Below are 24,241 nucleotides of genomic sequence, written 5' to 3'. Positions count from 1 at the left end.
TTAGGGAGTGTCCTCACAACTCTCCTGTCTACAAAGTAAAAAGAACTGGTAGAAGTCAACTTTTCGTTTCAGCTACAGTATAGATGGGTAGTTACTGTCTTTTGAGTCCATGTTACTGGTAGTCACAGGTACTTGAACCCAGGTCCTTGGTGGAAAAAGGGTTTCCCTGCTTGCCATTGCCCAGAACATTTAGAAGCTGTGACAAGACCAGGTCACTGACATTTGTTGTTGAAACTATTTACATTCCTCATAGTTCATTCCTATAAAAAGTTCAGAATTTTTTTGTTTTGTTAGATTAGGATTAAGTAAGACAGTAAAATGAAAATATGTTGTTCAGTTTCTTTTGTTTTTGTCTTGCTTTAAAATCAGCACCACATGAAAACTGAGCAACGTGTACAAAAACTATTGAGTTATAACTCAAGAAAGCCCTCATATTTGTGTCTGTACAAAATATCCCCTTACCTAAGCACAGTTCTGTCCAAAATAGTGCAAAATACTCCCACATAAAAGGGAAAGCTTTCATGTTAGCATTTACAAAGCAATTCTGGGAGTCTCTTTCCAAACCACTTAACAAAATGGTATTTGGTGGGAACATCCTTCTCAACAGAAGCTCATTCCTGGAGAGCCAAACATGACTTCTCACCCCAAGATTACAGTGTTTGGCTGAGTGACTCGGATAGGCTTATGATGGAAGGTGAGTAATGAAGGAATGCTGCCCATTTGGGCATTAGTGAGGCCCCAGTAAAGAGTCCATCATGAGTTTTACCATTACAATTTATATCAGATTTGAGCTCCATTTGTGTTCCCATTACAACACAAATAAAATTTTGGGATATGACTTTCTCAGAAGTAGTAATGTAGCGACAAAAAACCCTTTAGCCATGCCTGACTAGCCGTGACAGATGTGATTTGGCTGTTTTTAGAAGGAGATTAGAAAGGTAGAGAGGTCTCGGTCATTTCGCACAGCGTAATTTTAATGTTTAGAGTAAAAAGATAGGCCCTCCGTCTTTCTGTGAAGTTGCTTTGAAAGAGGATCTGAACAGGAAGAGTGTATTTATTCATTTTCCAGAGGATTTTGTGGAGGCAATCTATGGATGGAGAGAAATGGAGACAGGAGAGTACCATGGGACAGCTTACAGGGTGGAATGATTGGATGCACCCGCTTTTTTCCGCTCAGTCCTGAGTAATGCAGTTGCTCTCACGTCACTGTTTTTTCAAAATTCTTGGTTGACCCTTAATTAATGCAATTGAGGTGATATTTCTCTTGGCTTGGTCTGGTAGCCTTACGCAAGCCATTTTATAAAAGTAATCCATTGCCTTCCTCTGTTCCATTCCCCTTCTCGTTTTGTGTCATGGTTTGAACAGCTCCTTCCAGATATCTGAGCTCCTTACCCTATCTCACCCTTATAGATATGGTAAAAAGGTCAGCCATTCAGAGGAAGCAAGGAGTAGAGCCACTGCTCCTCCACATTGAAAGGAGCCAGTTGAGGCGCTTCAGGCATCTGATCAGGATGTCTCCTGGGTGCCTTCCATTGGAGGTTTACCAGGCACATCCAGCTGGTCCAACTGGAGGCCCTGGGGTAGACCCAGAACACGGTGGAGAGACTACATATCTCATCTGGCCTGGGAATACCTTGGGTTTCCCCAGATGGAACTGGAAAGCGTTGCTGGGGAGAGGGATGTCCAGACTACCTTGCTTAACATGCTTCCACCACGACCCGACTCTGGATAAGCAGTAGAAAATGGATGGATGATGGATGATGGATAGAGCACAGCTGACCAAGTTCCTCTTGGTGCTGACATGTCTCATCATCCTCCAAGCATGTGACAGCTGGAATATCTTACAATCTGAAACAGTTTGTGGCATTAAGGACTGTATGTGTACAGTCGGGTACGCACGGATATGGATATGATTGTCTCATCATCAAATCAGACAACCATCCCAAAAATCTATGCCATCCCTCCCTGTTTGTTCCACCCACATGTATCTCTCTGCCTGTCTATCTTGACAGTTGTACCACTTTATGTATTAATTAGCCCTTATTTTTGACTCACAGAGAATTATCTGAATCTGTCTTTGCAGCATATGCATCTTGATTGGTCAAATAATTAATCAGTGATTTGATTTTACCCTGAGTGGCATGAGAAGGGCTTTGGTACAAATGATACAAATGCACTCCATATCCCTGAACTCATTTTCTTCACTTTTCTGGCTACATGGGAAAATGAATTAATGCATTTGGAATGACTGAAGACACAAACGGAAGTGGTTCATGTACATATATGTCTATTTGTATGTACTTCTGTGTGAGAGAAAGAGACACGGGGCTGTTCTGGAGCTCCAGTCCGCGTTCCAGTTACTGGGTGCAGACTGCACGGCTCCTCCACAAGCTTGGCCCTGAGCCACCTGGCAGGCAAAGAAAGGTGCCCTTCCTGGCCCCGCTCAAACTGAATTGCGGCCATAGGCCTTGCAACCTGGAAACTCAGCTTCTCATTTATCAACACACCAGTTACATCAGATATTCCTTGTCACACTGCCGGCCCTTTGAACGGCTGCATTGTGAAGCTGGAAAACCATTAGCTTGTTAGATAGCCGTATAAAGCTGCAGAGAAAATAGCATAGACATGAGATGTGGAAGGAATGTATGCAAAGCATTCCCGAGCACTACAAGGACAGAGTGAAATGTGGCTCTAAAATATTATGTCAGAAAGAAAATGGTATTTCCCCCCCATCCCAAGCCTTTGAAGAGATTTGTATAAACAAATAAATAATGTGAAGAATTTGCTTTTTGCTGTAGCCAACTGCAAAAAAATGTTGAGCTTGTTTTGATACAGGATGGCATTTCAGTAATATCTGCACTAATTCATGTCAAGCACTTTGATATTTCACCTTAATGACATGAGGCCACATTTCTTTCCCATGACTAACCCATTCCAAATGTGATCACATTTCCTTATTCCACTTTTGGAATTGGGTTTGATTTTCATTTTGTTTTAAACAGAACATATATAACATAAAATATACACAATACATAAGGATGCAGATCAGACAGAGTACGGTGATTTAAATAGACAAAAATAAAAATTTTGAAACAAGTATAAATGTGACACAGAATAACGTATTTCCAAGTTGGTTCTGGACAGAGTTCATGACAAGAGAGACTGTTGGACAGTGCTACACCAACTGGTTCCAATTGTTCCATGCTATGTCCAGGATGCTGCATTTACTACAATTAAAATATTTTAAAAATTGCTGGTCTCGAATATTTCCAAAGCCATTAAAATTTTTACACCTGCTTTCAGTTAACGCTTTGATGATTTAGAAAATCTGATGTTGTCAGGAACATCTAGATTCAAAACAACCATATCTCATATCTCTTGTATCTTGGATTTGCAGTAGCCTTTCTTACGTCTGAAACCTGACTGTCACCTATAAGACTATTATAGGTGATGTTAAGAAGTTTGTTATGAGTAGGTTTATTTATTAGAATGAGTAATGGTCTAAGAACCGATCCTTGTGGAACGCCACGCATGGCAGCTTGCTGATCTAACACGGTCCCTTTAATATCAACAGATTGAAAATATTTTGGTGCCAGCAACAAGCTTTTTATAAAAATGCTTTTAAAGACTAAGCTCTAAAGGTACATGGTACCCCTTTACTCTTGTAGAGTTTTTACTGTTTTAAGTATATGGCATTTCAGTTGCTGTTAAAAAAAAGTTGTATTTTAGAGCCGGCACCTCCACGCAGGCTCATACTTAGGGGTCAATAATCACTCCAGCACCACTGTGATTGGTGCAATGTGCTCTTTTTTGGGAAGCTTCTGTATCCTTCATGTGCTTTGAGTTAATATTAGTTAAAGTATTGTATACTGGCCAGTGTCAGCCAATAGTCCATTTTGAGTTTTTTCAAAATAGTTCTGTAAAGTTGGAAATGAACTCTGCCTCTGTGTTGCCTTGCAGTTATGATAATAATGAATATCACATGGCCTCAGTAAATATGTTCTCAAATCCAAGTTGTTTGATAATAGCATTACAAATGGTTGACCAGTGTGTACTCATTGTCAGTAACTACTGTTACTGTACTGTCTTATTCGGTCAAATCCAAGTTCTTACTGCAAACTAAGTTCATAAAAGTATCAAAAGTAGTTTCACTGTTTTAATACTTTAGACAATAAATAACAGTTGTCTCTCTCATCTCTTAGGCTCAGTTCCCAGACCAGACAAGTGTTCCAAACACCGAGGCTTCCACAAATTCATCCAGCTGCCCTCCATCCAGCTTTCTTGTTCGCCCCAATCACAGCCATGGCCACAGCCACATCCAGACCTATGTTAGTCCTGTTCTCGCCCCAAAGCCACCCAGCAGCGCTCGAGAGGGACAGATCAGGAAAACAGCAACAAAACGCCTCATCAAGTAAGACCAGCCTTGTGATGGAATCCATGTTAATTTAACAAAGTTTAATAAAGTCACCATGTAATTTATAGCACACTAAGTGATTACAGTGGGGTAGTGTTGATTGGGCCCTGCTTGAGGAGTGAGATAGGGTTCATGGGATTGGTGAGTTCAACAGGACACGGCTCATGCTAATGAGAGGTCGAATATGTGTGCAGTGGAGTGCTCCCAGTCTTTTGGCCGCAGGGTGTATCTGCCTGTTCGGTAAACAACCTCATCACAGGCCTGATTTCTGCATGAACCGTAAACAGAACGTGGTTCAGTGGAAGGGCCCGTGCTCCGAGCACTGTTTAAATCCTGTTTGGTTTGGAGATAAGCTGAAGAGCACAGAAGGGAAAATAAAAGGAAAAGAGTGAAACTGGGCAGAACTGCCAGCTATTTCCCTCACTTAGTTTATGACTTTATTACTGCAACATCTGGCCAAATTACACAACAACAGCAAACCTTTGTGATCAGGGCGTGATTGTTACAATTTATGTGTTTTTAGTTAAGCCCGTTGAATGAGTTAGTTTTCCTCTATGCGACTGTGCTTTTCTTTGTGTCACTTAATTAATTAATCACAGTTTTGTAGGCCTGCTGACACTCCAAGCAGTTGAGGTTTAATGTTGTTGAGAGTAGCAGGTTGCAGCGCACAGAGCCCTTGCTCTGCTGATGTGTTACGTTCAGTCATCTTACTCGACTGGATGAACTGTGCCTGGCAAGTAAAGAGTTAAGAGGGCAGCAGTGCAGTGTAGGGGTTGTAGAATAGGTTAGGGCAGCCGGGTAGGTGCTGTGTTTGCTCCTGTGTATGTGTGTGTCTGCCTGGCAGTTGCTGTGTTTACCCTCTGCATGTGGAATTCCAGAGCCCCCTCACACTCTCCTCTGTCCTGCATTCTTGTGGTCGACCAGTGTGACAGGGGAGAGTGTGGGAAAAACGGAAGCTTCAGGACCAAAAATGCGCCGATGGAAACAATGAAAAGAAAGAATAAAGAGAGGGGAAAAGAAAGAATGACAGAAAAGTAAACTCTGTCCAGGAGAAAGGGGATGATTGTTTGCAGAAAATGGTGGGATAATAAGTTGCTTCCCTTTATTTCCAGCGCTCATTTCAGGGGCAACTCAATACCTCTGTTATTGAGGCACATCTGAAATGCATCCCAGTGTAGGCCCAGGCTCCTCCAAGTTATAATAGAATCACTGTGCTGGGTGTATTCAAACAGTTCAAGGTTATCCAGCCCTCTAAACACCTTCTTCTAACCAGCTGTTGAACTGTAAAACTGTTGATTCGCATTTACCACTATTGATGTTGCCTGTTCCTCCCATGAGTAACACACCACAGACGATCTGACAGTTGTGAGTTCAGTCCTTTTATCAGAGTGACATTTGGTTCTCGGTCTTGTTTAGCAAAGGAAATAGAGTGAAGATTTTTGTGGATGTGGACAAAAGATTTCCTCTGCAGGCCTGCAAGACAAAATTCTACTAGAGTGCTATCCAGTCAGCTTTGTTTGAAAGTGCTGACTCTAGCCAGTGATTGGACTGAGTGACGAGTCAGCATTCTTTTTTATTTTAAGATTAATAGACCTTGGCAAGGTTTTTGAGTGACAGTGCCTTTGTTCTTTAAGCTCAGCTAACATGCATTACACTTGCTAGAAGCAAATGGGCCTCATGTAGGTATCACACTCAGCAGGGCAGGGCTCTCTGGTCTATCAACATACCACAGCTGCCAACCCGAGGGGCTGCAGGGACTCAAAGTGGTATGACTTCAGTGAAGGCTTTGAAAGGAGCAATTTGTAACACAAATAAATGAGCCTGTTTGGTATTTTGTTTGCAAGGTTTGGCTAGTCGCAGCTGTAACTACGGAAACCCAGGCTGTCGTGTGGCATTACTAATAGGGTGACAATTACAGCAGCACCATTAATGTCAGCCTTGCTGCTGCTTTCACTCCCTATTAATCAGCCACAACAGTAGTTATTTTCACAGGATACTGTATACACACAGAAGCTGCCAAAAGTGTGTTTATGGTTAAACTTTATCCACTTTGGTCAGACTGAGTAACATTAAGACACAGCAGTTACCTGAATGCACAAAAAGTAAAGCCGTGTTTACATAATAACTTCAGCTCTTTGTGAACAGTGTGATATTTTCAACTGTGGGCTTATATATCATCTGCATATACTGCTAGTTCAGATTCAGTTCTCACCTACAGTGTTTCTGGCACTTGAAGTGACAGAGTGAGAGACTGTTGACAAAGAAAGTGATGTGAAGAACCCAGAGGTCAAGTTTTTTTTTTCCTCTCAATCTGAAAGGGGTTACTTCCTGTCGAGGTATGCCACGCTTAAAGTGGGCCAGTTCTATTTGTGGTTGTGTAATGGTATGAAAGAACAACTGTGCAGCCCCTTACAAGGAGGCAGTGTGTACCCTCATTACCGTGTTAATGCTCCTTTGGCAAGCTGCTGTTATGGGGCGAGAGGTTAATGCCAGCTAAGCTTTATTTATTGTTCCCCCTAAAAAATGCTTAACAGATTTAATGTATAAGGTTACAGACGTGTCTGCTCCCGCTCTACGCTTCAACAGTTCTTATAATGGTTTTCTGTGTGGAAGCAGTGTATTTGCTCTCTGATTATGTGAAGGGCTATGCAATCTGTTGTCTATGATCTCCAGACTTCTATATGTTCTTTGATTTAAATATACCAAGTATATACTGCACTACTGTATTCACTATTCACCCTATAAGAAAGACTGTGGATGTGCCTTTTCTGTCTGTTGCCGTTGCCTGCGGTTCCACATAGTCAGTAATCACCACAATAATCTTGTCAATGTGAAAATCCCATCACCCAGGACAAGGAGCAGGAATTTGCCCCCTTCTTGTCACAATAGTTCATGAGAGGCTCTCAGTAAACACTTAGCCCCCACCAGTCTCCTCTGACTGCATACTCACACACACTATTTGAAATCGACTCAGTGACTCATCAGACATCATGCACACACATGAGCACAAACAATCACAAGTTGTCAGAAACAATTATCTTTAGATATTTGTTTAGACGTTTAGCTCCAAGTCCAACAATACACTTGGATAAATCCAGTGAGGTGTCTGAACAGCTTGGTCCAGGACTGTGGAGATAAGCACAGTGTTTCAAATACAATTTGTCACTTTATAATCCCTCGTGGAAGGATCTTTACTGACACTTATCTCGTGTTTGATTAACAGGCAGACGTCCTCAGAGAGCTCAGCCAGTGGAGCCATGTCCAGTGGCCAGCATACGGTCTACGAAGCCATCTGCGGTAAAACAGGTGGGTCTGATGCTGCAGTTTTACACACGCTTGGTAAATTATCGTACTGTAACTTGGCCTGTAACTTGGCTGTAGTCCACAGGCAGGGGGGAAATTATGCCCTCTCTATGCCAGTGTCAGTGATTACAGCCAGGCATAGTGGACATTCCCCATGGAGGACTGATAAACACCACTGGATATTTTTACCCAGCTCCTGCTTGCTCAGTGGTGTGCAGGATGTGTGTAAAATGTATTTTGCACACAGTAAATACCTGTACAAAGGACAACTGGTTTGAACAGCACAAATGAGGTTTTATGGGTTATGCTACAATGACTTTTGCCATACCCTCTTTAGAGTTAGTAGAGTTGAAGCAACCAGAACTGAATGGGCATAAACAAACTTTCCAGTGCAGTAATATGCTGTTTGATCACATAGTCTGCATGTGTATAAGACTAAAGGTTAGATTACTGCTTAATGATAAAGAGGCATAACCATGATAACATCTCTCTTTCATAATGAGATCCAGTGATGGGAACTGTTTGGGCATTCCCATCTGTTGGCAATTCCTATGCGGTAGTAATTACCGCCAAAAGCTCTGTCCAGTTGTGCCCCAGAAATCACACCAAGAGAAAGAAAAGGTAGCTCAGCCTTTACTCAGTTTGTTGTGGCTTTGTATGCAATTGTGGGTGCATGCACTCACGAGTGCCCTGTCACCCAGCCCTCTTTCCACTGCTCTTTCCATCCTGAGCAAAGTGTGGAACTTATTGCAGTAACGACGATATTAAGCAGTTTGCGCTTATGGACACATCTGTTTGTCTGATCAAGGGCATTTTCCAGAGACCTACTATACATTATCATTAGCAAATCATACTATTCATCACATCATGTGAATGTCACAGTCAAGCTGACCCAGAGATCAGCTTGTTGGAAAAATACAGTAGCTGTGCACTACCCAGCCCACCCCCACCCCCCAAAAAAATCTGTGCATTTGTCTGTGACCAGAACATTTCTTTTCATTCCCCCTCCCCCCCCCCAAACTATGAAAGCTGGCTTAAGTTAACAAACATCTTACAAACTCATCAATTACTGTAATAGGATCCGTTGGGAGCAGCTTCTGAATTTCATGAATGCATTTTTTCCGTCGTTCAGGGCACAAAGGGTGGGGGAGATGCCTCACTCTTGGCTTTAAAAAAATGTCTGAACCAAAAACAGTAAAAAACAAAAAAAAAAAAAACAGTAAGCACCAAAGCCAGTCAGCAAGGCAGGTTTAACCATCCATTGAGAATCTAACACAGAGACCCTGTGTGGTGTTTTGGAAGGGGGTGGGGGTGGGGGTGTTATTAGAAAGGGCACAGCCTTTGTGGGAGCTTAGGCGTGCGTCAGGTCTTTCTGGCTGCCCAGTGTACCTTTGTGGCGAGATGACTGAGCTCCCCTGATCGACTCTGACAGGGAGTTAAAGCGAGTCCAAATGGAGGGCATTCTCTATGATCAGCTGTCAACAACCATAAATCACACTCTCCCTTTATCTCTCTCTTGTGCCCTCTCTTAATCTCTTCCTCTCTTTGCTCACACAACTCCCCATTTATCCTCTGAAAACTTTTCCTGCTCACTCACCCCCACCCCACTCCCCCTTTCTTTGCCTGCTTCTTATGTGTTAATTTTTGACATGAGGTGAGGGGAGGATTTTGATGAGGACCTATCAGATCATACAAACCTAAATTATATCAACCACATGTGTTTTAGAGTCCTTGCCTTGAAGTTTTCTCTGGGCTTCCCAGTCGGTGACTGTGAGGAGATTTATTGCTTTACTCAGTTTAAGGAGGAAATGAATGCTGCACTTGTGCCATTTTAACGGGAGTGTGATCATGTCAGGACGGATAGCTTAGGCCTCTATCAAAATAAGACTGTATGATGCCTTGTTGAGAAGTAAGGTAGCCACTGGCAGTCATCCATTTTTCAGTTGTTTTATGAAGGTTATTGGACGTTTGAGTCAAAGCAGTCACTGAGAAAACTTTTTTCTTTGTGAATTACTTTTTTAAAAACCATAATACATAGTTCTGAATTATTTTGTGTTTAAGTGTAAGTTGCAATCACAGAAAGATCCAAACTGTGAATAATTATGGCAGATACCCGATTACACACTTATTCTGTTACACTTGTTAGCTGTTTTGGGTTCATTTGCCATTGAACAAATTGGTGACATCATTTCTTCTGTCATTTTTCGTTCCAAGTGACATTTGGAGTGGGGTATGGTAAAGAGAATATTGTCCCTTTATCTTTCTTTCGCTGAGCTAGAGGACGCTGCTTCCAGCGGTCATGTCATCGGTTTGGAAGTTGGGGAGATGTTTTCGTTTTCCAGCTCAGTCAGGCCCCACGGTGTAAAAGAGCACCAAAATAAACACAGTACGCAGAGAGGGAATGAAAGGGAATACTGTTTGGGAGCACAAACACGGCAGCTCTGACTGTACTTGGAATGCCTTTTCTACTGGATGCCTGGCCGCGTGCCAGCCGATAGGATGAGGGGCAAGCAGGCTGACAGTGAAGGGACAGTCAGACAAAAGGCCCAGCACCGAGCTGACTGAGCTCAGATCTGCTGGTAACCACCTTGACCATGGATGATTAAAAAGATCAACAGAACCGTCACCAGGAGGGTTTTATTGGGCTCAGCTGAAGAAAAACTCCTTCAGGTTTGGCTTAAACATTTCTGTGTATACTGCCTTTTTACCTCTTGTTCTAATTTTTCTTTCACCTGTCGCTCACCAGGTCTGTCTGTGTACCGCAAGCTGTTCCAGGGCCAGGAGCCCAGTCACAGATGACATGAAGGTGACCAGAGGCACGTCCTGCCGCTCTGCTGGCCAGACAGGTGTCTCTGCATGTAACTACATCCTCACAGTGGTGTATTCTGGGAAAGGACAACAGCAACAGATGAAAGCATGCCAGACATCGAACAGGGTCCTATTAATTTCTCTGTGATACAGCCACAGACATGTGAGAGGATAGACTGCCAGGCCAGGAATGCCCAGCTTTGACGCAGGTTGGGATTTTGTTGCGCAGCTCTTTTCAGCTGACCCCCCCCTCCACCACCACCACCTCCCAATCCCCTAAATCCCCCTCAGCTACATTCAGTCTATATCCCAACAGTTGCCCGCCTTCATTCTCTCCATGCTATTGATGCCACAGAAAGATTTCACTGACAGATAGCCGTCAGCAGATGGTTCTTCAAGCACTACTGATATTTTAACAACAGGATTCAATGTTTTATTCTTTGCTCATGCAGTGGCATGTGCACCGCTAGCCATTCAAGGAGATTTTTTTTTTCTTCCCTAAAAAGTTTTACAAACAGTTGAGATGGAGGGGGGGGGGGGGGGGGTTCAGTAGAGATTGCCTGAGCAGCTTCTCATTTTGCTGCCATTAATGGTGAGCATGCCGAGAAGCTCCTTTCATGTGTGGCTTCTGGCTTTAGACACTTCAGTCCTTGTTGAAAGCCAAACAGTTGCCAAATGAGACTCTATGGCCATTGTGTAAGGATGCATTAAAGTAGAGCATCCTTCATTTGTAGGCTTGAAAAGGAATTTCTTATTGTTCGAGCTTAACTACAATTGCTTGCTGCCTTGTTCCCTGTTTACAAGGATGATGTAACAATGTTGGGGGGGGGTTATGTCTTATTTCAAGAATACAGTGAGCTTGTGGTTGTTCTTGTAAACTGTGGAGATGTTGATGTTGTTTTCCTTGGATGGACCAAATTTAATATCTTTGGTATCATAAGTATATTATTGTTATTGCATCAGTATTTATTTACTGTACATTGTCCACGAACAGGTCCTCTTGGCCATTTCTGTAGCTCAAAGCATAACTTGAAGAGGAATTATGGTTATGCACAGCCTTGCCTACAATGAAGGTTAATGCTGCACCAGCAGACCAATATCCTTTTGGATATTCAGTTTCTTGGGACCATATAGCGAGTTGACTCAGGGCGTGTTAATAGAATAAAACATCTCTGTTATATATCAATAGATTTAGCATTTGTTTATGATGACTTTGTCAGAAATACTTGAATTTCATGCATGTATTTGTCATATCAACTGATGATTATCATCAGCGTGGTTTTGCACAGATTGTAGTTTTCACTGCAGTAACAACAGAACTGGTTTTATTACACTTGATGGTATTGGATTTTTTTTTGTAGTGATTGATGTTAAACTTCATGTTGTGGATTTACTGCTGTAAAAGCCAGTGCATGCTGTATTACAAGAATCCAACAATGGAGTCTAAATCAATGTGTATAATCTACTGTGGCTATACAACATTTTTGTTCCTGACTGTTTTCAACACACATGCATGGAACTACAATATTTTTGGAATCACTTCGGCGGTTTGTAGCAAGCAACATTGACATGAACACCTAGAAAACATTAACATATGCTGATCATGTCAGTAAATGTATTGGTTAACCACACACTGTACAATGGAATTTGTCAGTCACTGAACTGGATGTATTAACTTTGGTCAGCTAAATCTACCCTATTACCCTTTAAAATAAAGTGCTCTAAAATACATAAAAACTCAACAATTCAACTGTTCATTTTTTAATTAAAAAAAAAGTGTTTCCAAGAGTAATAAGAAAAACATTTACAGTTTGTGATCTAGTTAAGTGTTCACTTAGTGACATACATCGTCTCATACAACAGAAAGGCTTCACTTTAAAACGAAACAATCCCTGGAATCACCATCCTGTTGCATTACAGAGGTAAACATATCCATGGAAATACTACTTTGAAATAAAGGTTGGTTTCCAGCATGTTTTCTTTTTTTTTTCCTAAGATCATTTTCATTTAACAGCATTGAATCCTAAATAAACAGTGTAGGGAGCTGTGGTGTACACAGCGTCAGTTTCCAGCTTGGACATATGAAGGTGTCCTGTTAGTCAGGGCCGAGGGATGTGTTTGCTCTCAGCAAACAATCATTGTTATCTTACCCTCTTTGACGTACTCCTGTCATGCTGAGTTCACTCTGCATTCTCAGTCATTTTCTCTTTTTTGAAAGCAATTATTTTATGTCCTTGAGAATGCAGTGGTCATTGCAAGACAATTATTGTTCTGTTCCTCTTTCGTTGAAAACGGGTTTTGAATACCAATGTCACGTAACACTGAGGTACAAGCTGGTCAAAATGCTGGAATATAAAAAAAAAAAAAAAAACATGAGAAACACTGATGTCAAAAAGGCGATTGTTGAAGGTCAACAAGAGGTCTGATGGGTTTGAGAGCGCTGTTAGTGAAGTGGTGTTTGAGTCTTTAAAGTAAATGCTGCCAATGTTTGTGAGCAGAGTGGTGGACTGCATCTTTGTTGTTCGTGAGAGAGCTCGGGCAAGGCTGAAGCAGAGGGAAGAGGGACTCATGGAGGACAAACTGTACCGCGCCCCCCCTCTAACTCCTCATACCCGCTCCTGAGTAGTGCTGGGAGCCATCACATCCCATGTCTCTCACCAGGCCCTGAAACTCTGAAATTTAGCTGCACTTGCAGGACTTGACGACCATGTTGGAGAGCTGCTCGACTTTAGGGGAGCGACCCACATAGTAGAGGATGGTGAGGGGCTCCAGGTCCTGAGGAACACAGCAGGGTGAGGCGGATGCTTCAGGGTTCAAGGTGTTGTAGAGGCTCAGCAGCTTTAAGACGGGGAAGAGAGAGATAAGGGTCAGCAAGCAAATCTCCCAAACAGGTTCATGACTAATATGGGTTGTGGCACTTTTGTCTCACCGAGCTGTGGGTGGTGTCTGCACTGCGTAGGTAAGGACAGGGCCCAGAGCAGAAGTTGGCATAGTACCCTTCAGGCTGATGGATCCACCTCCAGCCCAAATCCTGCCGGAAATTAATATATAGTGGTCGCACGCAGCAGTTCTCCTCATAATTGCTGCAGACAAGAGAGGACAGTGAGGAACACACACAATTTTATGAGTTGTATACATTTTCCTCCCTATGGCCTCACAGCCAGATAGGAGAAAGAAGTTCAGAAATTCCACTCTTAGGTGTGCCCTTATTTTCCCTCTTGGAGTCAGCCCAGGTGTCTTTGGTGCTGTCTGTCAGCCTGATGGAGGAAATCCAGAGCTGAGGAGACGGTGTGTTAAGAGGAGGTAACGTTTTCTAGTACTGGGACAGATCCCAACTTGTATCAGCTAATACCTGTGTTGTGCTCGTCTATGTGATTAACAAGCTTATTCAGTGTATTCTGTGCCCACACACTCTTCTTCCCTGCCATCTTTGTGACAGCTGATATTTCTATTTCATGTTGTCCTGGCTGGTATACTAGACAATATAATGTAACCCCCTGACAAAAATAGCTGCCATTTTTATTTGCAATATTTTCAAGTAGCCTGGTGGTCAAATCTCCAGAACTGACAGTGCAGGTGCAGCCAGAGAAATCAGTTTGGAAAGTTAAAGACAATAAAAATAGTCCAGCAGTGCATAACATTTTCCAGGATGAAGAAATGTGCCTTACTTGAAGCAGTAATTGGTGTCAAGTGCCCGCTTGCGCCTGCGGGAAGAGGACTGGGCATCCAGCCTGTGGGGAGGGAGCATCATGAGGATGAGGTGGGGGTAGAGCTGCTCCTTTTGTTTTTTCACACGGCTCAGATCGTCATAGTCTGCTTCCATACCTGCAGGGGCAAGTCAGTCAGTCTGGAGGATACAAAGAAAAAACTGCGCAAAAATACAAAAGATTTGTTGAGTTGTAAAGATGCCTGGGCTTCAAGAACTGCAACTTAACTCTGATCAGTGTTGTCAGTTGTAACTTTTACATAAGGATACTGTAATCTCCAGGCCGGGTTTCATTCATTTCTGGCTCATTTTTCTTCTTTCTCCTTATTTAACACTGGTCCTTCCTTCTTTCCTCCATTTTCCCCCCTGGGCCTGTGTCTGCTCATCCAATCTACCCCTGATAGCTTAAGCAGTGGATATCTCAGGAGAGATGCTGCTGGTGGATATGTACGCCCCTCTTTAATTCAGGGCCAAACGTCTGAGCACCGTGGCAGCACATTCCTTGTGGCCAAGCCAGTCGCGAGTGTTCCCAGGACCAAGGGCCCGGGGGCTCCAGTGCTAAGTGAGATACCAGATCAATTGTATTCCCATGATCTGTGTCTCTCTCTTCCTCTCAGAAAGGAAACCCATTATCTTAACAAAAAGGCCTCAAAGAGTATTACTGTTAGAGGAACATGTCGATGACTGGATTGAACTTTTTTTCAGACCAGTCTCATAATACTGAGAGTATTGTGATTGTACTGCAATCAGATTCTCAATCATCAACACGCCCTGCACGATGATTTCGTCCTCAAAAACAACGCCTCAGGTAACTTTAACCTGGCAGTAAATACAGTGACATTAAAGGCCTCGTGAGTTGTTATTCAAATGAAGAAAAAAATTCAGAGAACGAATTTTCATCTAAAATATTTGGACTTTCATCCAATCCACAAGATGGACTCCACTCTGCCAACACTGCATCAACAGATGAAGGTTCCTATAGACAGATTTGTGGGGTCATATTAAATATCAGAAGAAAAACTAATGACCAAACATTGCATGCCAACTTCCACTTCTAATAATCAAAGTACAATCACAACATTTTGGAAACATCTACAGCAGGCATTAAAACTAAAACCTGAACCCAAAAAGAGCCGCTTATATCAACTGGTACTGAGACCCACTAATGCAAATCATCATCCTAAAACCAGCACTGCCTAATGGCGCTAATCAGAATAAACCAAATTTTTCAACAAACAAGAGATGCCTATCTGGAACATTAGACAAATCAAACATTTTAAACAAACTGAATTGTTATCTGGCTCTTGATCGTGAATACAAACTGGCAGAACATCTTTTCACTATAAGAGATCAAAAGCAGAAACTAATTCTGACCAAATACAGACCAACCAATCACAAACAGGATGGCGTAAAAAAAAATCTTGGACACCTACAGAAGAAAGGGTCTGGACTCAATTATGCACAACAGGTGAGACTGAGACTGAGATGCAGTCTTAAATTGGTATACATTTAATCAGCATCAGCAAGCAATCTTGAAGACATTTGATTTACTGACCCCCCATTTTACAAAAAGTGATGTGAACAGAAAACATTTGTTTAAGAGAGAGTTGTGCAAGATATTTCAAGGACTAGTATGTAATTTGTGAAATAAGCATATTTGTTTTCTTTCTAAGAGTTAGATGAGAAGATTGGTACCACTCTCATAACTCAACGCTAAATATAAAGCTATAGCCAGTAAAAAGTTATCTTAGCTTAGCTTAACTTAACTTAAAGACTCAGGGGGATGCGGGGAGAAATACTAGCCTAGCTCTGTCCAACAGAAACAAAATCTCTACAGCCGAGGAATTGTGGGGCACACCTTGTTTGAATATAACATTATATATAGATATATATATATATATATATATATTTTTTTTTTTTTTCAGTTTTTGTATCGAACAAGATACAGTTTGTTCATTTGTGAGCTTTAAAGATGCTGTGAGGTAAATTTTTTTGGAAGAAGCCAGGCTAGCTGTTTCCCCCTGTTTCCAGTCTTTTGGCTAAGTTACGCTAACCAGCTGTTTGGGGTAGTTTCATATTTACTGTACAGTCATGAGAGTCAAATCAGTTTTCTCATTGAACCCCCAGCAACTAAGCGAATAAGTGTATTTTTGAAAATGTAGAGATGTTCCTATAACTTCATACTATTACTGTGCAGAGGCATGCAATGGACTGAGGGACACACAATAGGAACATTCCTCTGAATTTGACAACTAATAATCTTGACTCACCTATCCTCACTCTTGAGGTCTTGGTTTTTTTTCCCATTTGTAAGATTCTTCATAGGGATTTATATAAATAATTTTGAATCCATGGCAATATTGTTTTCAACACTTCACACTATTAATACCTTGTTAAACTGAAATAACTGCCTAAAGTAAGCTCATAATAGGCTGTAGGAAAAACTTACTGATACAAACCCAAACCATTTTACTTTGTCACATCACTGAAATGCGGCCTCACCTTTGAACTTGACCTCCAGCACCTCGTTGGCATTCTCGATAATGTCACCATTAGGCCTGAAAGTATGGCAGGGACAGTGCACACTGATCTCCAGGCCAAGGTTGGTCTCTGAGGGGAAACAAGAGAAGAAGGATGTAAGGAGCTGACATTTTCCCTGAAGAAAAACCCTTCACTTTAAATGAACTAGTCCCCTTTGGCAGGATATGTGATACAAGAAAAATTCAAGGTGTCCCACTCACGCCGGTACATTAGCCACTCCCTCACTGTCTCTGTAACATCAAAGGAGACCCACTCAGGCGTTCCCTTGGTCAGGACGTTCTTGCCCCCAATGTAGCGTTGTTTGGCTTTGGGGTCGTCTTTCTGGAGGATCTGCGAGGAAAGATGAAAATGTGACCCAGCTGCATAAACTCTCTTTTTACGCACATACACACTGACACACAGAACCAGAGCTGTCTGTCTGAGCCAGACTCTCCAGGATGCCTTGGGCCAAACGTCTACTCTTCATGGAAAAAGTGACTCCCTGTGTTGATATCCCCATTTTGCAAGTTAATGCCTGCGTGTTACCCTCCTGCCAATGAGAACCTGGCTGTCCTTCACATCAGCAGTTCAGACTTTGAGTTTAGCTGGGCTCCTAGATGCAGTGTCACACAGTTCAGAGAGCAGGCTTCCAGGTATCTCTGCGGGCATTCACATCCTAACTGTGTCATCATGTTGAGATCCCAAATGTACAAAGCTGATGATGGAGGGAAACAAAATCTGCAGTGTGTTTCAGACATTCATGTCTACACCGGCACTTCTCTGAACAAAAGTGTTTTTCTGTAGTGAGAAATGTGTGTGCTTGGGTGGTGGGTATGAGCACTTAGCCCCACAGCAGTGCTATGGATAACCAGGTTCCTGAACATTGTCAGCATCTAATCTGCCTTCCTGTGGGAAAGAGGGGCCACAGGACTGCCAGCGTCAGCCCTCTGCCAATCAGCTACAGCTTGAAAAGTGTGGGGGTGAGTGAGCGGCTCCATTTACTCCCCCAGTGGGTGACCCTGCCTCTATCTCCTCTTAGGCCCCTGGAAACAATCTGAGGGCCTGACAGTCTGTATTCAGCGCTGGCCAGAGCCTTGCCTCAGAGGCGGTATGCAGTCCGGAGACGCTTGTCTCCCTGGCAGGAAATGTTGGAACCTGATCATTACTCCTAGTCTCTCATGGGAGATTAATGAGGAAACTGAAAAAAAGAGAAAAAATCCATCCTTGCCACCCCATACACTGACATCTATCAGATGCAAGCCCTAATACTCTTCACAAAGAAATGCTGATAAACACACAAAGGCAGGTGCAGATCTATAAACCCCCTGCTGAAAGCATAATGCCTTACTTGATCTAACAAGGATGGACAACTGCTTTGAGATTGACAGCTAAGAAAGAAGAAACTGCCGCATGGTAATCTAGGGTTTCTTAAAGACGACTGTGTAACCTCTTAAATTTGTCCTAATGTAGAATCCATTTGACTATAAGCACATGGAATAATGATCAGTGGATGAAAAGAGGAGAGAGGGAGTTGGACACCCTAATATAAATGTTTTCATCTTTCTCGCTGACCTGCACAGGCCTTCTGAGAGAAATTGAGCACATTACCCCCCTGCGCTCTGCTAACAGTGGAAATGAACGGTCAGGTCACACACCTGGTAGAGCTCAATCCTCTGCTCGTTTTTCTTGGCGCCGTGGTTGGGGATCCGCAGGGCTCGAAACTCAGCCCGGAACAAGTTGGTGGAGTTCTTCTCCATGGTCGAGACATTGAAGCGGAATACCTTGGAGGTGATACCCTTCGGGCAGTAGGGGAGGTCATCTGCAGGTAAAGTGGAAATGATGACTCAACAGTGGCTCTAAAGATGTTATTAAATATCTCCTTTAAAAAAAGATCATATTGGAACCCTCATTGTTTCTTCTGTCAAAATCCCTTTAAGCTCTTATCCATCTGTTACCTCATTGTGTACATGTTATCAAAGCCTATTTTCCACAGTCATCCTTACAGGGGTGGACATGTTTACCTGATGATTATTGATAAGTTTTTTGAAAAGGATTTCCCACTTCCACAGATAAAAAAAATAATAATTTTATTTTTTTTAACTATTACTAGGCCATTCCAGGGAGTCATTACCACAAACCATCTGCTTATACTTTGTGCGGTCCGGGTTAGCAACAAGTTGAAGTCATGAAATGAAAACCAAATGTCCCATGTGGTGGTGGAGCTGGCTGCAGAGGGACGGCAGTGTGCTCCTCCTCCCACCAGCTCCGGAGCCCAACAGGTGCTCGGAGGGCTCGGACAGAAGCCAAGAGGTTTCGTTGGGAACATGCAGGCTCACGTGCTGGAGCGGAGCATTACCTGAGAAACCACTGAGGACGGCGACTCCATCATGACAGTATCCTCACTGAGTGCATGCTTGGCAAGCAATAACTTGCTGTGTACATGCTGTGTGGGTACGTGTATTTGATTGCACACTGACCTTTAACAGAATCGGCTAAATAAATGGCCACATTGTGATTCTATCTGAAAAGCTTCCTGTCGCAATGAAGCCTTTCCCCCTTTTATACCATAATACCATTGAACAGTTTATTATTTTAACAGGCCAAGCACATGCAGTGTTGAGCAAAACAAGCACATAGCAAACTTTTTATGAGCCTAGTGGAAACAGTCATTTACAGCCAAGCCTTGGCTAATTTATTACCCCGAGCTTAAGCTTTATTACCAAGCCTCAGATTTGCTGGTGGTTGAAAGGGGGCATTGCACCTTTAGCTGATTTGCACCTCGAGCTGTTTCGGTCAAAATGGAAACTCTTTCTGTGTCATGCAAAAGGAACTTGCACATCTCCAAGTATCTGTACTTCATTTGACCCATAATCCTATTTCAGTGTCCTCCCAGTCATTATCTGATATTTCCACAAAGTTTTTTTTACAACTTTCCCTATTTATAGGTGACCTTTTCAGCATTCATCCCCAGCCAGATATCTGTCCAGTGTTTCCACACAATCTATAAGGAGGAAACCTCAGTAGCCTTTTCCTCCCCCTCACTCACTGCCCCGTCTGCCCCCCACCCCCCACCCCCCACCCCCTTGCCTCCTCCTTACCTCCCCCACAGAAGGTGGAAAGCCCCACTTCGAGGGGAGATTTGAAATTCTAATCAAGTCTTTGGTTTCCTTTTGGATGACCTCATTTTTCCCATTGCGATGGTTTTAGGTGGATTTCACATTATGGCTTATTTTTGCCAAGGGTCTGAAAGGTAATTTGTTCCATGTTGGTGAGTGGAGGGGATTGCTTGTATAATTAAAATGAAATACATTCACTAATTTTCTGACCCCACCATTTTTAGATGATAGCTCTCAAGACTGAGTGTCGGGATGCTGACATAATTTTGACCTGTAACCTACTATACATGAAGAGGCCCAGATCAATGTGCTTTAAGCCTCTACATGGTTTGATTTCTCCTGATAAATCCACTCAGAAATGAAATTAAAGAGTTTCTCTGTTAAATATTAGATTAAAATATATATATACCCTGTATAGTTTAAACATTATGGAAGTAAACAAATTAGACCTACTTTTATGATTACTGATAGTAGTAAAATAGTAGTTAAATTACACACTATTCTTAAAACAGATTCTACAGCAATTTGAGAAGGGAGTTTTATTGTAGGACTTTATCATTAACACACTTGCAAAAGTCTATTTATAGCCACATATAAAAGCCTGGTTAACAAAATTATACCCAGTTGATCTCATTCTCATATTATCACTCAATTAATTTGAATGAAGATGGGCCTTAAATTAGGAATGTAGAGGTAAGTACTACAGAACGCCTGGGGACAGACGTTGGAATAGCTCTGCAGTAAAGCTTCACATAAACTGCCGCGCCCAGGCGCTATCCACCACACCTCACACCCTGACACACGCCTCTGCCTCTTGTGTCTGGGATCCTTTCCTCTTGCTGATAAAAACTCCCAGGAATCACCTCTTTTTGCCCTTTTGCCCAGGGGACTGTCTGTGATGTCAGTCTCTCCAGAGCTTGTGGAGGTAAACAAAGGAAATAGGAAGCATAAGGCAGCAGGTGCTAGCCAGCTGCTGAAGTGTCTAGGTCTTGTGAAGGACAACAGAAATTTTTCTGGAAATCTGTTTATTTGAGAGCTCTATTATCTACTTAAATCTCAGCATTTGGGATTTGAACTTGTTTACATTATGTTCTGATGGAAAAGTTTTATTTTCACTCACCAATTACCCAGGAAATTAACATCAAAGTTTTAATAGACACAATTCAAAAGGCTGCTTTTGTATCAGAGAAGCGTCTCATTTCTCCACTTCCTTCCTGAGACTGTGGACATTGACTGTGGCCAGGCACTACAGCAGATGAGATAATGTGATGGAGCTCTGTTCTGAAGAAAAACAACTTTTTTCCCCAGTTGATTAAGGATGAGGAAGCAAAAATGGTAAAGGCATGGGAGTTGTGTTGGGAGCAGGCCAAAGACCTCTGTCTCTGTTTGTTCAGATGACATAATCTTTCTACTATCCCATATATCAGATACTCTGCTGTCCTCAGTTTCTTACTGACCCAACACTGAGTCATTGATTGGCTTATAATTTCACTGAACCTGCATGCTTCAGTGTGCAAGGTGTGAGCTTTCCAATTTTAACCTGTGCGTCTGTGTCATTGTGCCAAAGTTCATCCTTCAGTTGAAATATGTCTTTATCTCATATATTTTTTCAGCTGTATTTGGGTTATGGTGGTATAATTAGCCACACTGGCCTGCTGATGCACCAGAGAAGGAAGCTCCAGCTTGCTGCCATGTCTCAACTTCACTTCATCTCATAAATGGCAAATGCCTTGATTAGCATTAGTAGTAGTGTCTACCAAAGTAGTCTGGTGCAAGTGGTGCATTCAAGTATGAGAGAAAAGTTTCTGTTTAACTTTTTAACTGTGCATGAAAAAAAGGCAAAACTTGACTATAGTTCCAAACACTCCCACCTTCCAAAAAACACCGAATGTAAAACTCATTATATCCAGCAGCAATGAAAATGAACTACGCTGCAAAATTATCAAGGTGACAGACATTATGTTCCTACACATTGCAACATGCCTTGCTCTCTTTAAAATTACATCATGGAAACAGAGAGAAAAGTGCTAATTAATGTATGTTGGCACCCTTTGTTAGTTTCACCAATATCACCCTTGAATAAGCTGTTTAGGGCAGTCAGTGCTGCCAGGACTAAGTCAAGTTCATGTCTTGTATTATCACCTACAGTATGGCCTACTGTATGAGACCAGCATGATGTGTCCTGGGCACCTGGCCATCACTGATCCCACTCCTTAGACCTCTGTTTGTTTTGGGAGCTCTGGCTACCTCTGACCAGTGGATAAACCCCGAGCTGTGTATTTTGAATGTCAGAAGCACTTTGTGGGACCTGTGAAATGGATTTGATTCAGGACTTAGGCTGTAACCGGCAGAGGCTCTGCTCAATGTCACAGCACAGCATAAACACCTGTTTATTTCAAAATGGTAACACCAATCACTAACCGACCTCTGACCATGAACAGGCACAAATCCAACTACTCCACTTACGAACCGACTTCCATCTGAAGAATCTGTTGCTCACTCAGCTTCTGTTTCTGATTTCTGGAGCAATCAATGGACCATACTTTATACAGGAAATACCAATATGGATGAACAAGGGAATTAGATCATAATACAGAACTGCTCAGCTTCTGGCTACTAGAAAGAAATAGTAGGGAAATGGAGGTGAGAGAGTCGTAACAGTGGATGAAAAATATTGGGAAACTCACAGCCAGAAAATGGAAATGAGGTATTGGAGTTGGCAATAAATACTAGACTTAACTGCCTGAGAATTTTCCCCGCTTAGGAATGTGTCAGACTTAAGCTGGAGTTCCCATGGCTTTGCTGGGAGGTATGTATGAGGAATGGTGCTCATTCCAATTAGATTGTTTACTTTGCCCTCTCCTTTGCGCGCCGCTCCACTGCTCACAGGCGCGTCTGTGCGTAAAAGCTGCACAGACACGAGTGGACTTCACGCCAGCTGGAAAAATGAGATCCCTGTTTTCGACACTGTTACCTCACCTATAATAATTTAGTATCGTGGCCAGATAAGGGTTTGCAGTTTTATTGGCTTCAGTACATATGCACAAGTGAGTTTACAAAACTTGCAACAAAGAATTTGGATCAAAATGTTGGCTGCATGGCGCACAAGCGAAATAAAATATATTGCCGTTCAAAAATAATTACTCCACCCTATAATCACTCACATCTACACAATCAAAGGTTGTAGTTTATTGGATGCATATGTGATGTTGCAAAAAAAAAAAAAAAGACATTTGAATAAACATGAGTAAAGGGAGTTGACTTACTGTTTTCTGGTGGACCATTGATCATGTTGAACTTGTAAATCTCCTTGGCATAGTACTCAGTCTCCGTGTTATCCTGTCCACAACTCTGCTGCCTGTCTCTTCCCAGCTCCTCAATGAGCTCCTTGGTGCTGTTATAAAGGGCCAGAACCTGAAACGGTACTTGACTTGGACCTGTTGTTTGAGGCGGACTGGTCAACCGAAGTTTACTGAGGATCTGTCCCCGGACCGCCTCCACTCTCTTTTTCTTTATGTGGTCAATGTCCACAGTGGTGCAAGTGGATAGCGACAAAGTCATTGTCACACAGTTTGAGAGGAGGAAAAACAGAAGTGCTTTGCCCAGATTCATATTTCACTCTGCGTTCACTCACAACCGAGGCTTGTCAAGTAAGAGAAGAAAAAAAAATAAAAACAAAACTAAATTCCGATTTGAATAGAATCCCTTTTCTCTTTTCATTCAGGTCGTGAGTGAGTTCTGTTCCTGCAGGAATCCCATTTTCTCAAGCGCTATGTCATCTTTGCAAAATGCGCATTTGCATTGGAGCAAATCCGTGCCATTTTGGAAAATAATCTCAACTCCTCATCAAAACTCTTTATCCTACTCCTCATTCCCTCTTGTCTCATGCAAGCATCTCCTCCCTTCTTCTTAATTTACAGCGCACCGGTCTCTGCACCGTGGTTCAGTTTCTCCATTGCACTGGGCTCTTTCCATCCACTTGTTCTTTTGGAGTCAGTGCGCCTCCCTGCTAAACTCCCTGCAGTCCAGCCTCAAACACACTCAGTCGCTTTCCACTCTCACTCACACTTTATAGTCACAAGCTGTGACGTTTTACCGAGGGAGGTGCAGCAAGTCACAGCAAGTTGTGCTTGGACAATGAGATCTGACCCATTCTGAAATGCGTTTAATAGGTTGAGGCTTAACATTTTTATATCGTCAAAGCTGTTTTTGAATCAAACTTTAGATACGTGCGTAATATTGGGCAATGTGTGATTTCGCAAGAGAGAGAGAGAGAGAAAAAAAAAGGAAAAACACGTTGATTGCACAGATTTGTCAAGAGAACATCTGTGTTTTCTGTCCTCTCCACGGTTTGTATGTTGATGAATCAGACTG

At 42.4% G+C, this 24,241-nt stretch overlaps 2 protein-coding genes across 5 annotated transcripts in view; one reads left to right on the top strand and one right to left on the bottom strand.

The window, feature by feature from the left end:
* The window catches only part of ttll5 (tubulin tyrosine ligase-like family, member 5), a 49,618-nt gene extending 37,760 nt beyond the window's left edge, over positions 1–11,858 (top strand). For 3 of the 4 annotated variants that reach the window (XM_071498228.1, XM_071498231.1, XM_071498227.1), the window contains 3 exons: positions 4,203–4,411; positions 7,638–7,720; positions 10,464–11,858. In XM_071498228.1, coding sequence (XP_071354329.1) covers positions 4,203–4,411; positions 7,638–7,720; positions 10,464–10,516 — 345 coding nt within the window. In that variant the 3' untranslated portion in view covers positions 10,517–11,858. Of the gene's footprint in view, positions 1–4; positions 4,172–4,202; positions 4,412–7,637; positions 7,721–10,463 lie in introns of those variants that run through there. The other variant, XM_071498229.1, reaches the window with a different exon arrangement.
* Positions 11,859–12,270: 412 nt separating this feature from the next.
* On the bottom strand, positions 12,271–23,912 carry tgfb3 (transforming growth factor, beta 3). The gene is made up of 7 exons (XM_071498235.1): positions 23,134–23,912; positions 18,407–18,570; positions 16,973–17,102; positions 16,734–16,841; positions 14,194–14,350; positions 13,455–13,608; positions 12,271–13,363 (listed from the first exon to the last, which is right to left on the bottom strand). The coding sequence occupies exons 1-7, from the start codon at positions 23,477–23,479 to the stop codon at positions 13,205–13,207; spliced, it is 1,218 nt and encodes a 405-aa protein (XP_071354336.1). The 5' UTR covers positions 23,480–23,912; the 3' UTR covers positions 12,271–13,204.
* Positions 23,913–24,241: the final 329 nt, after the last annotated feature.

The sequence above is a fragment of the Trachinotus anak genome, unplaced genomic scaffold (genome assembly GCF_046630095.1).
Source record: "Trachinotus anak isolate AG129_WGS33_773 ecotype Australia unplaced genomic scaffold, CSIRO_AGI_Tana_v1 ptg000015l, whole genome shotgun sequence".
Taxonomy (NCBI): domain Eukaryota; kingdom Metazoa; phylum Chordata; class Actinopteri; order Carangiformes; family Carangidae; genus Trachinotus; species Trachinotus anak.
This window is presented reverse-complemented; position numbering and strand designations above follow the sequence as displayed.